We start from the raw sequence: 14,135 nt of genomic DNA, 5'->3' as shown, positions 1-14,135 counted from the left end.
AGTGTTGCATCAAAGGCAGCTAGGGTGGCTGCTTCCAAACAATGCAGCGTCAAAGCCTCTATGCCTCTAAACAGTGTAGCACAGTCTGGCATCAAAGGCAACTGCCTTTACATATCAGAAACCTGTTGCCACTGCCACGATTAGAGTTTGCCCTTACTGAAGTTTGCTGCTTTCACCGTTTAAAAATAACGTTAGACAGTTAACTTAGCTAACGTTAAGCAAGGTAACGCGAATGCCTGCATGTATTGTTTGCATCAATGTGTGGAAAACTATTTAAATGTAGAATAATTATGTATTAATGTACTTAAATTCCTTTTGACAAACAGACCCTGAGCGGCCTCACAAGCTCCCCAAACTGAGTGGCTCCACTGTCCCAAGGTCTACACTCCATGTTGAAGACCCAAAGGTATGACTTTAAAATAATACAACTCAACTTTAGTTAGGTACATGTGTCTTTTTGCTAAAACCCAGTGACTTTACTCTGATGTTACCACTGCACTTTAGCTTAGTCTCAGACCCGTGATTGTTTTTAAAGGACATTTTTAAAAGATAAAGTGAAATAATCTTCTGGAACAAAATCACAAAATAGACATCATACCTAGTTAGCAAAACATAACAACATAACGTGAGTATTCAGTAACATTAATTTACTTTCATTAACATGTCATTTCCACTGTGTTGTACTGCTCATCTGTCTCTGTCCCACAGCTTCGGTCAACCATGGCCTCTTCTTCTCCCAGAGACTCCCTGCAAAGTCCAAGCAAGGGAAATATGTCCAGCGGTAGGTCCGGCTAATACAAGCCTTTTTGATTTTATGGAAATGTGGTAATCAAGTCAAATAGTGTATAATCCAAAATTCTTGGTACGTCAACTCTTAAGTGTTAATGTACTTACATTCCTTTTGACACAGACGTCCCTGGACCGCCTCACAAGCTCCCTAAACTGGGCAACTCCTCCGTCTTCCCAAAGCCCCCACTCCATATTAAAGACCCAGAGGTATGACTTGGCAAACAAAGATGTAACTCAATGAGATATCATCCACTTAAAATTTGGTACCTCTCATATTATTAACATATATTAACCTTGTCTCAGACTCAGATTTGAAAGTATACAGGTATGAATCTTTTGTTAATGTCAGTTTCCTCTCCTCAATGTAGGCTGTGCTGAAGAGACATGTGAAACGAAAAGAACCCAGTCGCAAACACTTAGACAACCTAGAGCGGATGCATTTTCCGGGCTGGGCACCTTCACCTAAACAAATAGGGCAGCCACGTAGGCCCAAGAAACCGTCGTCTGTCCAGCTACCTCCTCTGCCTTCCACTTCGAAGGTCAGTGACTTGCAGGCACAAGAAGAAAATCAGCATTGCTTAAAAATGCCAATAGTATATATGAATGAACATGTCCCTGAAAAGTATATCTGCTCTGAATTAATTTCATAAATCAAAATCAGCGCTAAAACCTGTTAAATGAAAGCATTTTTCGTCATGTGATTTGTAATCAAGTTTTAATGCGTATCTTTTCGACTGCTTGAACAGTTGAAACAACATAGTATTAATCAAAATGGTTTTCAGAAAATCAAGCTTTTTCATGCAAATGGTTGAATTTTGTTAAAGGCATAAAGAATGTGGAGTTAATTTCCCTAAAATGAGCTGAATTCATCTTTCCTTGTACCTCTCAACTGCTCCTTCTCAGGCGCCGCAGGATGTGGCATCAACACCCAGTCTCCCCAGACGACCCTTTTCCATTAAGGATGGTAAACATGTGGTTCCTGGCGAAGTTAAACTTTATGAGTACAGCAAAGATGACTTCATGATGATCGATGAAGATGGTGTGGTAGTCGTACTTGGAGATGAGTATGAACATGTGACCCTCGACCGCTGGGAGGTGGAGAACAACTTCCACTGCAAGATGAGCGCCATCCGTTTCTTTGCCCTCTTCGAAAAATGGAAACCTTTCTATGTCTGGCGCACAAAAGTCCGCGCCAAGAAGTTCCATTTGGCCCGGGAGTCCCTGCAAAACCGCCTGTTCTTTGTCAATCCGGTATGTCACTGGGTTTATAAACCAAGGTCTACATCTAGTCACAAACTGCTTTAATGATTTGAATAAGGAACAGCATGTATTGCATATAGAGAAACAACAAACTCACTCTTTATCAACTTAAAACCCTAAAATGTAAGGATCTGGTTGACTTCAAAACTATCCAAATTGTATAAATCAAAAAAAAAAGATTATTAACCATCAGCATCCACAAGTTGTGTCAGGTGAGGGAAAATCAGCATGATCAAATAATTAGTGATAACCAACCAAAGTATCACTGTAAAATAATTCAAATTATGGAGTTATTGCACAGTGGAATGGAAAACATGCTGTACATTGAATAAGTTGAAATGAATGGTTAAAATTTACATTCTGAATGAATATATATAATAGAACAGGATGTTTAGTTTGTCCTGTTGCAAGTATGTCACATTTTTTCTTTATTTGGATTGCCCTTTTTTCTATTTGCTCGAAATGCTCTATTTCTTACTCTGTAGCTTTATTTGACTGACTTGTTTTGAGTGGTGAATGGTAACTGAAGCAGAAAGCTGTATTTTTCACATACATTTCGAAGACAAATTATAAAGTCTAATGCATAGATACACTTCAGAATCATTCATTCACTGTAAATATGGTCACTTCGATAAACAATCTTGGAATGAACATAAGAAGTATGGATATGATGTTTAATCTGTTAACATGTGTGTATCTCTTACAGTCTTTAAGTCCTGCACTGATAGACATCAGGAAAATGTCTCACCAAATCAGCCACACGAGCTTGTGTCACATGGAGAAAAAACACACTTACACACTCCAGGAGTTCCAGGAAACCCAGCTCAAACAACTGCAAAAGGTGCAATACTACATTCATACAGCACTTGGCTTAAATATTTGTCATATGTAAGTGCATTTTGTTTGCACGTGTCCTCAGGAACCCGTTGACTTCATGTTTTTATTCCCGTCAGATTTTGAATGACTTGGAGAAGTTTGAAATCCTGGTTAAGGAGGTGACACTAAGTGCCTGTCTCAACTTCTCGTTGGAACCTCAATCCAAGACGGATGACCCAAGTGCGTGTATACAGTGTACACATATGAACATGATTCAATGTACATACAAAGACTTCAGTATTGAATGTTTGATACAATTCTCTTTTTGACAGATGATCAAATAGACAAGAAACTGCTTATGGGAATCAACAAGACGTTTCTCTCTGGCCGCCTTGTCTGGTGCGTTATTTAATGAATTTACTTCCCTTTTATACTTCTTACTCTCTGTCTCTATTCATGTACAAGGCATACCCACTTCTCCTTTTTCCAAAATGATGAAAGATGTTTTGACATGTTGTTGGTGGAAAACAGGTTTCATGGAATTAATGACAACTAAATTCCACTTACCATTCTTCCTAACTAGCCTGGCAGATGATGTGCTCTTCTTAAATTGACATGTATATACCATGAACCCAGTCCAACCCGTCTGTCTCTCACATTCTCAGCTTCATCCGTCTTGTTGACTATATGGTCGTCAAGACCTTGCACTCCTTGGTGGTGAATGCAGTGGCCAAGCTTCTGGCTGTGCTCCAGGAGCAGGTAGATCTAACACCCGGCAGCGGCGTCAATCAGAACTTGAGTCAGCACTCTGAGACCACCACTGACCCTGTGGATCAAGAGATGGATGGGAAGGTAGGGTGTCGTTTCAGTGTTTTCACCAGTTGAACCATCACTTTTAGCAGACGTAGAGCATTTTCAGTTCTGTCTTGATGTGTGTGTGTGTGTGTGTGTGTGTGTGTGTGTGTGTGTGTGTGTGTGTCTTTAATAGTCTGCTGAGTCAGAAACCCCTCATGTCCAACCTTTGTTCATCTCTGAGTTGATGTTGGACACAAACGCTTTGACCTTCAAACCCAGTGAAGATAACTTTCAGGTGTGTTTCCCAAATTATCATGAATAATTATACTTTGGTTTATTTATGGACTCCCATATACAGCTACTCCTGTACAGATAGTGAATGTGTTTGTCCCTGTTTTTATATTTCAAAGGAGACTATTGCAGAGGTCATTGGGGAGTTTCAGAAGACAGTGCTGTCGGTTAATACATTTGCGACAGATCCTGATTTTGATTCAGTGACACAACCTGGAGAGTTTGAGGTAAGAAGAACTATGTATATTGAGAGTAACTTAGTTTGTATTTGAATGTTTATATTTGAAAATATTTCAATGTTATTTGATATGACACATTCTTGTGGTCTTATGCTTTCACTCAAAATCCTGCACTCACATGTAAGTGGCTCCTACTTTGGCTAAGATTTGCGCTGCTTGTGCTCAAATTCTGAGCTTGTACTCAGATTTCCTGCGCTCCATCTGCCAAGTGTAATGTTGACAAATTAAATGGTCTTACCCTCATTTTGGATGTTATACTTTTTCTTCTCTTAAAGTACTGTAGAGCTGCTTACTTTCATCAGGTCCATGCACTCCTACCCTCCATGGCTCTATTATAACACCGTCATGAAGCAGGAGTCCAGTAGATCCCTTGTCAACATGGGGCAGCAAAATCTATTATGTTATAACATTGTTGCTAACAACAACTATGACAACAAAATAGACGCTGCCCTGTTTTTTTGGGGAACGGTACCATCAGCAAAAGTAACCACAACAAGGGGTGGGACAATTAAATTTGTCCACGGTCCAAAGCGTTTTGATTGAAAGCATCACAAAATCTGAGCCTGAAAGCAATAAGTCCTGCTCTTAAACTGAAAGACATTGCTCTTGAATAAAGAGGCAGAAACCCATAGTAATAAGTGTGTAATCTCATCTCTGTGTCTGTGCGTTTGTTAACTTACAGATACTGGAGAACAAATATGAAGAAGGCCCCAGTTTGGAATTCATCATGGAAACTGACAGCTACCTTCAAAGCATCATCCGACAAATCATGGTAAACTTTAATTTTTCCTTGTGCTCCATCAATGCACAATGTACTTTGTCTATTAAGTACTGTTTGTGTGTGGACCTTATTTATTGTTTTTTTCTTCCTCTTAGGAATCACTGCAGGCTGCCTTTGATGCAGCAAAAGTATACTCACAAGAGTTTGAACGTTTCCGATTGTTCTATAAGGAGAACGAGAGTCTGGATCTGGATGAGATGCAACAACAGGAACAGGGTGATGCCCAGCATACATCAACATAGACATTATTTTTATAACACAACTCCCACTCACAACACAAAGAGCACTTCAGTTGAGAACAGTGCTGTGTTTTTTCTTTGTTCGTTAGCATGAAATATGCCTTTGTTACTGGCAAACAGAAGCATGTTTTGGACACTTGCAAGCACGTGACAAATTACCAACTGTAGATTTGTCAGAATGAAACCAGCTCGCAGAAGAATTTTCTTTTTGTCAGAAATATGATTATGTTTCCTTTTAACATTGTAATGCAACTGAGAGCAGCCTGTTAAAAACATCTCTTTGTTGGTTAATTCAACTTTTGTGGGAAGGTATGCATTCACAAGCACAAAATCAATCCTTACTTTATCACTATCACATAGATGATTCACTTTGCTTGTGGACCATAAATTACATCTTTTAGTTGTGCTTACAAGTGTAGCTCTAGGTATATGCATATATCTTTATCGAATCATATATAATCACTACAATTTGTATTATTACAATGGTTGTGGGTTTAACAAAGGGGGTAAGAGACATGTACAGCACTGCTGCACAGCAGGTTAGACAGATAAAAAGGCACAAGGAAAAGTGAGAGGGTGGAATGTTTTATCCGTGCTCTTGTGAACAGTTGGGGAAACATACTGGGAGACAAAAAAGGGAAAACCTGAAAGACAAACATTGAGTGAACACATAAGACTTGTAGTTAATGGACAGAGCAAGCAGAGTAACACGTGTGGCTTTGTTAGACTGACGACTCTTGTCTTAATTTCACAGGTTTGTCCTTCTTTGAAAACGCACTGAAGTTATACCACAGTGAATGTAGAGAGACCGAAGACATCCAGCAGAAGAAACCTCTGGGTTTACTGCTTGTGGACAAAACACAGCTCAAAGAGAAGCTTGTGGCTTCCCCCCTGCGCTGTCTGGAGGTGAGGACAAGCATACAGATGCACACAGACGCTGCACAGACACGTATAGTCCTATTTTATTGAGACGTATTGTCAGTGAGTTTAATTATTTGATCATGACGAACAAGTGATTCAAACAAAAGGGCAGTGAGGACTTTCAGTGTTATTTAAACATAACTGAAATGTGAATGTAAATGTAAAAGTCAGGTCCAGTGATCCAATGGAATAAGTACTATAAAATATTCAATAAACACTACAGAAAAAGTATTAAATACACAAAAATATTGAATCCATCCTGCAGGCCTTCAATGAGATGCTCACCAAGCTGGCCAAGAGGAAACTAGATGCCATCATCAGTGAGGCAAATGACGCCCAGTTTAAACTCGAGTTTAGTCCCACTACTACCGCTGAGTTGGCCAGCTCACTCATATTCCTGGATGAGATACAAGAGAGGGTAAGACTCAAATATCATGTTTGTTTATCGTATTTTCTTTTAACATTGCACTGCACAAATGTCCCCACCTATGACTGTAAACTTTCCGTGGCCAATAACATATGTCATACTGGACATATATCAAATTGTAAAGATCTTTGGTTCATATTGCACAGTTTCTGTAAATTTTCCTAACCACCTCCTCTACTTTTTCTATTTGACTTTTCCCTTTTCCTTTCCGTCCTCTAACCAGATCACCGAGCTAGACGAGGAGCAGGAGACTGTGTGTAAGATGTACAATCTGATTAACATGTACTCGGTTCCCACGCCACCCGAGGACATGATTGTTTTCGCCACCTTGCCATCTTCTATTAACTTTCTGCGTGTGCTCATTGATGAGGCAGTGCTTGAACGGGAGTCAAGCATGGAAAAGTTGCGCACTTCTCTAAGCAAGGCCATAAAGCAGCTGAACCGGGAGGTCTCGGAAACCAAGCTGAAGTCACAGGTACATGGAAAACCTTTGTGACCTATTTACACACTTTCAAACACAAACTTTGGGACTATACAGCGTTTTTTCCTTTCACTTATGACTGACTTATCACTCCATCTTTAATTGTTTGCCGTGTGCTTTCTCATGTGCAGGATCCACAAATCTTGGACATCAATGCAGATTCCTCCAGAGTGCGTATGCTGCTGGGAAAGATCCATCTTTCTATGGATGAGATGCAGACCCACGCTTCTACCTACACATCCTACCAGAAGAAATTCAAGGTGCTAAAATTCTTCAGATTCAATCTGTAAAAACATTCCCTTTTAAACACAGCAAGTCACAAAATATATGTGTTACAGTGTTCCCAAATAACAAGCCCACTAATCCAAACAAGTTTTCCTTCTCTACGTACAGATGGAGGTGACCAAGTTTGACACCTTGGAGGAGCTAACTGCAGATTTAAGGCTGAAGCAGCTGCTGTGGGACTCTCTCGAGGAATGGGACTCTCTCCAGGATGTGTGGCAGAAGGTGAGGTGCACGTAAAAAGACAGAATTGTATGTGTTAGCCTGGACAGGCATATGGTATATTAGACATGTATGCAGCTCCTTCTCTCTTTAAAGCTGTTCCTTCATGTGTTTTCCTCAATAGGGCACACTTGAGCAACTGGACTTAGAGCAGTTTAACACACAGATAACCAAATACGGCAAATACGTTGTCCAGCTGGAGAAGGGTCTGCCACGCAACAACCTAGTGCTAAGTCTGAAGGCCAAGGTGGAAGTTATGAAGCAAAGGGTGCGTTGGACAAAGTGTTTTGTAGTGGCTGACATCAATGACAACATGGCAACACGTTGAAATATTGACTGAAAGCAAGTAGTTGTGATGTTGCCAGACTGTTCTACACGACTGCTTTGACTAAATTATCCTCATGTGTTTTTCATCAGCTGCCTGTGATCACTGATCTGCGTAACCCATGTATGAAGCCAGAACACTGGACCAAACTGGAGTCTATTATGAACACCTCCCTGAATGTGGCAGAGCTCCCTGTGTCCGCTTTGGAGCAGCTCAAAATATTCTCCTATGGCACAGAGATCACAGAGGTATCATACAGATGGAGATTCACTCTGATATAGGCTACTCACCTATTTATACTTAAACGTTGATAAACAAGACTAACACAGCCCTTGACTTTCAGATGTCAGGACAGGCTTCGGGAGAGGCATCGGTGGAGACCATTATTACAAAGGTGTGTCGACTTCCTATGAATATATTATGCACCCATTTAGTTTTAAGACGCTGCAGCAGAATTTACCCACAACACCTGTTATTTGAATATGAGCTGGTAATCTTTATGCCCACAAATGCCAATGTGATGACTTCATTGATGACTTCTGCAAATACATGGATTTCTGTCTGTTAAAAAAAAATGATGACACTTTTATACACTCAAGTAATGTGGTGGCATGTGGTGTTTCCAGGTTTGCGACATTGCTTGATTTATGTAGTGGCAGCTGGCATTAATCATAGACAATTAAAATAGATTCTTGTGTTCTGCCCTCAACTATAGCACTTTCTTTCCCACTAGCTTCATGGTCAGTTTTCAATAAAAGCAGTACCCACAATTTCACTAAAATTTTAATTCTGTTAGATATACAAATATACAGTGTATTTCAGTATACAGGAGTTATGTGTACGCCACTGTGTGTAATGGGAATTAAACATGAAGACAGTGGACATAGATATTCTGTTGTATGGTTGCTGGAGTCCAGACTTTTCCCTTGTGACAAATCCCCTCTCACAATGAGTCCCGTGTCACTGGGTCGCCACTATTGAAATCACGCCTGTTCGAGGATTCACATGAGACACACACACGCATAAAGGTTACTTGTAGAATCCATGTTGTTTAACCTCTGCCCTTTGGATCGGCCTTGCAGGTGGAGGACTTGTGGAGGACCACAGAGTTGACTGTTCTATCTCATGGCGAAGCCCAAGACATGTTTATATTAGGAGGCACGGATGATATCCAGGTAGCAACATGCAGCATACACATCCACACTCTCTCTTACGGTACATCAGATTGTGTTTATTTGTGTTCACCACGTTTGTTTGCTGTGTAGGTACTCCTGGATGACAGCCTTATTAATGTGGGCACGGTAGCATCTTCTCGCTACGTAGCGCCCATCAAGGCCAGGGTGGACAAACTGCTGGAACAGCTGACTCTCCTCAACCAAACACTGGTGACAGCTTAGAACAGATCCCATACCACTGCACTGTTGATACCATTGAATAGAGTGATCTTGCATCTGGCTGCAAGTGACTGTTCTGACAGAGCTTTAATTGTAACACAGTAGCTCTCCCTACTGGCTGCAAAAGTAACTGTTCTCTGTTTATGTTTATTGATTCCTTTATTTCAGTTCATGTAAAAACTGAGTAACAGCGTCACATTCAAGACTGTGGTTTAATTACATAATTAATCTTGTTTGCCTCTTTAATTCTCCCTGGGCTCACATTTTCCCAATGGCCACTCTGCTGATTTTCACCCTTCTGTTACAGGATGAGTGGCTAACATGCCAAAGGAACTGGCTCTACCTGGAGAGTATTTTCTTAGCTCCAGATATCAAGAGGCAGCTGCCTGCGGAATCCAAGATGTTTCTTAAGGTGGACAAGACCTGGAAGGAGATCATGGGGAGGGTCAAAAAGATGCCCAATGCACTGAGAGCAGCCGTACAGCCTGGTAGGTGATGGTGCGGCGTGAGTGGAAAAATACTTTACTCACTCGGGTAAACACATTCTCACACAACATATAAACAACTCATTTCATCCTATACAGATCTGCTGGAGACCTTTCAGCACAACAATGCTCTCCTAGAGGAGATACAGAAGTGTCTGGAAGACTACCTTGAGTCAAAGAGAGTCATCTTTCCCAGGTACGCACATGCTTTGTTTATTGTCACACTTTACATCTTACATTTGAAACGTAAAAGTATAATTAACAAACCATGTTGCTTTGCATTTTCCCCCTTGACAGTTTTTACTGAACATCTCCTCCCAGAGAACACTGAGTGCTAACGACTATGGTCCTGTGTGTTGCCTGCTCTGATAATCTTTCTTTATCTGTCCCCTGCAGGTTCTGCTTCTTATCTAATGATGAGCTGCTAAAGATCTTGGCCCAGACAAGAAATCCTCAGGCTGTGCAACCACACCTTAGGAAGTGCTTTGATGCCATTACCCGGCTGGAGTTTGCTTTGCTGCCTAAAGACCCTGATGCTAAACAAGCAGCACCGGATGCGGAACAGGAGACCATATACAGCAAAGTGATCCTGTTTATGATCTCTCCTGAAGGAGAGAAGGTCTGTTCGAGTAACCTTAACACATTTGTTCTTGTCACACTCACTGATTGTATTTAATTCCCACTGTTGCTCTCTTGTCCTCACTGAGAATAAGAGAGGGCAAGTTTGAAGGAAAAAATACTCTCTTGCACTTCCTTTCTCTCCATACAAAACTGCAACACTATTTAACCTTGTCAGCCACTTAACAACCCTGAAGGAGAGCAAGAATAAAGTCGATTCAAACATTTTCGAAAAAACTTGTACAAGCAGTACTTGCCAAATGTACATGCCAAATTCTGAAAATGATACAGATTCAATTAATTGGGGCATCAAGGCAATTTTTTTTATAGAGCCCCTTCCATACACAGAGGTAGATTCAAAGGGCAAATAATTGCTGTGAGAACTGTTTCACAGTAAACCCTCAATTAAAGAAATGGATAAAACACATGTAGTCATGTCCATTACTGTAATCTTTCTCCTATGTGTGTACGTGAAGGTGGGTCTGACTAAAGGTCTGAAGGCACAAGGCAATGTGGAGGAGTGGCTTTGCAAGGTGGAAGAGGCGATGTTCTCCTCCCTGCGTAACCTCAGCAAGGCCGCCATTGAAGACTACCTGACAAAGACTAGGGAGGAGTGGGTGGTGGCTGGACATCCATCGCAGGTACACACACACACCCACACCCACACCCACACACAAACACACACACACACACACACACACACACACACACACACACACACACACGTAAGAGCTGGTCCTTTTCAATCTTTCAATCTCAGCCTTATGTGCTATTGTGTGTAGTATTACATATCTTAACATGTGGAAATGTCAAAACATCATTACATATTATTGCCAGTAAATGACACTTACTTTTAATCCTCCAAACAATTCTATAGTCATATTTTTGTATTTTTTTTTTGTATTTTTTTCTGACATTTAGATGATTATTCACTCACAGGAACCTGACTATCTCTCTCTCTTTTTTTTTAATGGAGGCATTTAATATTAGTTTGTGTGTGTATTTTTGTGTCCACCAGGTGGTGCTAACCATCTCACAGTTGATGTGGTGCAGGGATATGGACGGCTGCCTGGAGGGAGATCACGACCACTTTGCTGCCCTACAGGAATTTGAACTTGAGAACATTAATGTAATCCTAATAACCACAAATAACTCTTCAGCTTGCTGTTAATTCCTATTATTTGGTTTCAGATTTGGTGTGACAAATTAAATCTGCACTTTCTTCATGCCCAACTATTTTTAACTTTTTAACTCAAAGATCTTATGTGATTGCATGTATTCCAGAGGCTAATTTCCCTGGCGGCGTTGGTACGACAACCGCTCCCTGCTTTGCACCGAAATATCATCACTGCCCTCATCACCACTGATGTCCATGCCAGAGACATTGTCACAGATCTGGTCAAGCAGAAGGTACAGTTGTGAAGTATGAGTGCATTTGTGGAAATCCACACAAACACCATCAAGCAGATATTATGTCCTTGTCTGTTCTTGACTTGGTTTTATCGCAGCAGGAGCTGACTCAGATCTCCACGTGAGATTTCTACAACTCACCAACTTACAGTAACTTCACGTGTCTGTTTCAGGTGGACACCAGGTCTAACTTTGAATGGCAGAGACAGCTACGGTACTACTGGGACCTGGAAGTGGACAACTGTGTAGCCAAAATGGCTCTGTCCACGTACCTTTATGGCTACGAATACCTGGGAGCCTGTCCACGGCTGGTCATCACACCACTCACGGTAACATAATATATCAAATTAAAGCTGTGCAAGCAAACTGGAAAGACCCATTTTATAATCAGTTAGACAAGCTTCCACTCAGAATCTAATAAACACTGTGTGAGTTAATTTAGATTTCACATAAAGCCACAGACATGTTTGTCAATTGTGCAAGTACAGAACAGAGAAGACCACCTGTGTATTTGTTGTCTTGTTTAATTCTTCAGTTGTGTGGTAACATCCCCAAATCCCCCCCTCTCTTCCATACCTCTCTACTGTTCAGGATCGTTGCTACCTTTGTCTGATGGGGGCTCTCCAGTTGGATTTAGGAGGTGCTCCAGCCGGGCCAGCAGGGACAGGCAAAACAGAGACCACCAAGGACCTGGCCAAAGCACTGGCCATACAGTGTGTTGTCTTCAACTGCTCTGATGGACTTGACTATAAGGTCTTTGTGTTTCTTATACGCTCTCTTAGATTGATTTCATGCTCAGTATTTAATCATTTGTTCCCCTACTCCACATGTTCAGGAGTCTTTGGTTTACTGCAGCTTTTTGCCTCCACACTTGTTTGCTCTGTTTGAAATTGCTTGAGAATGCTCTCTCCCACTTTGACTGTACCGACTATATTAAGCCTTTAGATGGCACTATTGCTAAAGCAGTCAAGACTTCTATCCTGTGTTTGTGAAATCACTGATCAGACTTCACGGAGCCATAGTTGTGTGCTGTCAAAGCATCATCGTAATCCAAATTTAATCCTCTCCCTTTTATTCTGTTTAGATAATTTCCTGTAATTTATTCATTTGAGGAACATACTTTAGATGTGTGTTAAGGGACACTAATGTCAGGTGTCATACGGCTGATCACATCCTTAAATGTTTTGTCTGTATTATATATTGTATAAACATTTCAGTAGAAGTATGACTCATATCTAAACAAATTGAAACTTTATTATTATCAACACAGGATTGGATCCTTATATTTCTCCTCAGATATCTCTTATGATCCACGTGTTATTCACGGTGTCTGTTTGTGCAGATCGTTCACCTTCTATTAATTATGATCAGCTGACATTTAACTGAAATCAGTATGTCTGTATTTCATAACTCCCAAAACTTCCGATTGGTTCCTTGACCTTGAGAATTTGTAACTTTAAATAGTGCTGTGTCCTGTGCCTTGCAGTGCAATAAGGCTAGAACCAGTTCAGCTGAAAGAACCCAGTGACACGACAGCTGGAAAGCAATTCTCTCCTGTCTGCCGTAGTTAGTTATTGCCAGAAAACACCTGAAGTATATCAGAGCTGGATGGGGCATTGATTTAAAGGGTTTAGCAACACAGTCTTCTCTGCTTTTATGTGTGAATGCTTTGTTCAGGTCTGGCTCCAGTGTCAGTGTGAGCAGCATTTAATTGTAACATATAACACCACAGTCCATGAGATGTTAGAACCTTTGAACCAGCGCTTTTGTGCAGTGAAGTGCTTTTCATGTTACTCAGATACATGGTGCAGCTAATACAATGTAATGCAGGCATAATGGAAATAATTGATACCAATATTAAGAGCATGAGACGCATTCATATTGCTTCTTCATTTAGGAATTGAATTGGAATTACAATTTCTGTTACTATTTAACCAAACACAATTGTGTCTTCCAGATGATGGGCCGCTTCTTCAGTGGACTCGCTCAGTCAGGAGCCTGGTGCTGTTTTGACGAATTTAACCGAATCAACATCGAAGTGTTGTCTGTGATCGCTCAGCAGCTCATAACCATCAAAAATGCTAAAGCTGCTAAGGTATCCCTTCATAAACACACCATAACAGACCATTAACAGTGTTTACAAGGCATTATAAAGGCTTTAAGCCTCAATGATCTCCAGTCAGTCGACCATTTGACACCTGATTCCACTGGTTTAATGTGATTATGGGCTCCTATCACTTCTATACTGATGTGTGGACTAAATAATTTAAATAATCAAAAAAACAAGTGTCATACACTTTGCATAGCAGAAGCCAATTTGAGACCATTTGAAAATGTAGCCAGTCATCTACTATATTTAC

The 14,135-nt window shown here is 40.7% G+C and overlaps 1 protein-coding gene across 1 annotated transcript in view; it reads left to right on the top strand.

The window, feature by feature from the left end:
* Nucleotides 1-232: 232 nt before the first annotated feature.
* dnah6 (dynein, axonemal, heavy chain 6) overlaps nt 233-14,135 on the top strand; it is a 55,060-nt gene continuing 41,157 nt past the window's right edge. The window contains exons 1-33 of the mRNA XM_061085463.1: nt 233-242; nt 327-406; nt 709-781; nt 911-996; nt 1,158-1,328; nt 1,693-2,040; nt 2,756-2,890; nt 3,003-3,105; nt 3,198-3,264; nt 3,531-3,717; nt 3,854-3,955; nt 4,071-4,178; nt 4,873-4,962; nt 5,067-5,187; nt 5,965-6,116; nt 6,397-6,549; nt 6,782-7,033; nt 7,171-7,299; nt 7,433-7,546; nt 7,668-7,811; nt 7,961-8,116; nt 8,212-8,262; nt 8,951-9,043; nt 9,134-9,253; nt 9,570-9,750; nt 9,847-9,943; nt 10,144-10,366; nt 10,842-11,006; nt 11,384-11,494; nt 11,650-11,775; nt 11,949-12,104; nt 12,367-12,528; nt 13,733-13,870. Of these exons, the coding sequence (XP_060941446.1) occupies nt 233-242; nt 327-406; nt 709-781; nt 911-996; nt 1,158-1,328; nt 1,693-2,040; nt 2,756-2,890; nt 3,003-3,105; nt 3,198-3,264; nt 3,531-3,717; nt 3,854-3,955; nt 4,071-4,178; nt 4,873-4,962; nt 5,067-5,187; nt 5,965-6,116; nt 6,397-6,549; nt 6,782-7,033; nt 7,171-7,299; nt 7,433-7,546; nt 7,668-7,811; nt 7,961-8,116; nt 8,212-8,262; nt 8,951-9,043; nt 9,134-9,253; nt 9,570-9,750; nt 9,847-9,943; nt 10,144-10,366; nt 10,842-11,006; nt 11,384-11,494; nt 11,650-11,775; nt 11,949-12,104; nt 12,367-12,528; nt 13,733-13,870 (4,404 nt within the window). The remainder of the gene's footprint in view (nt 243-326; nt 407-708; nt 782-910; nt 997-1,157; nt 1,329-1,692; nt 2,041-2,755; nt 2,891-3,002; nt 3,106-3,197; nt 3,265-3,530; nt 3,718-3,853; nt 3,956-4,070; nt 4,179-4,872; nt 4,963-5,066; nt 5,188-5,964; nt 6,117-6,396; nt 6,550-6,781; nt 7,034-7,170; nt 7,300-7,432; nt 7,547-7,667; nt 7,812-7,960; nt 8,117-8,211; nt 8,263-8,950; nt 9,044-9,133; nt 9,254-9,569; nt 9,751-9,846; nt 9,944-10,143; nt 10,367-10,841; nt 11,007-11,383; nt 11,495-11,649; nt 11,776-11,948; nt 12,105-12,366; nt 12,529-13,732; nt 13,871-14,135) is intronic.

This window comes from Limanda limanda, chromosome 2 (genome assembly GCF_963576545.1).
Source record: "Limanda limanda chromosome 2, fLimLim1.1, whole genome shotgun sequence".
NCBI classification, from domain to species: domain Eukaryota; kingdom Metazoa; phylum Chordata; class Actinopteri; order Pleuronectiformes; family Pleuronectidae; genus Limanda; species Limanda limanda.
This window is presented reverse-complemented; position numbering and strand designations above follow the sequence as displayed.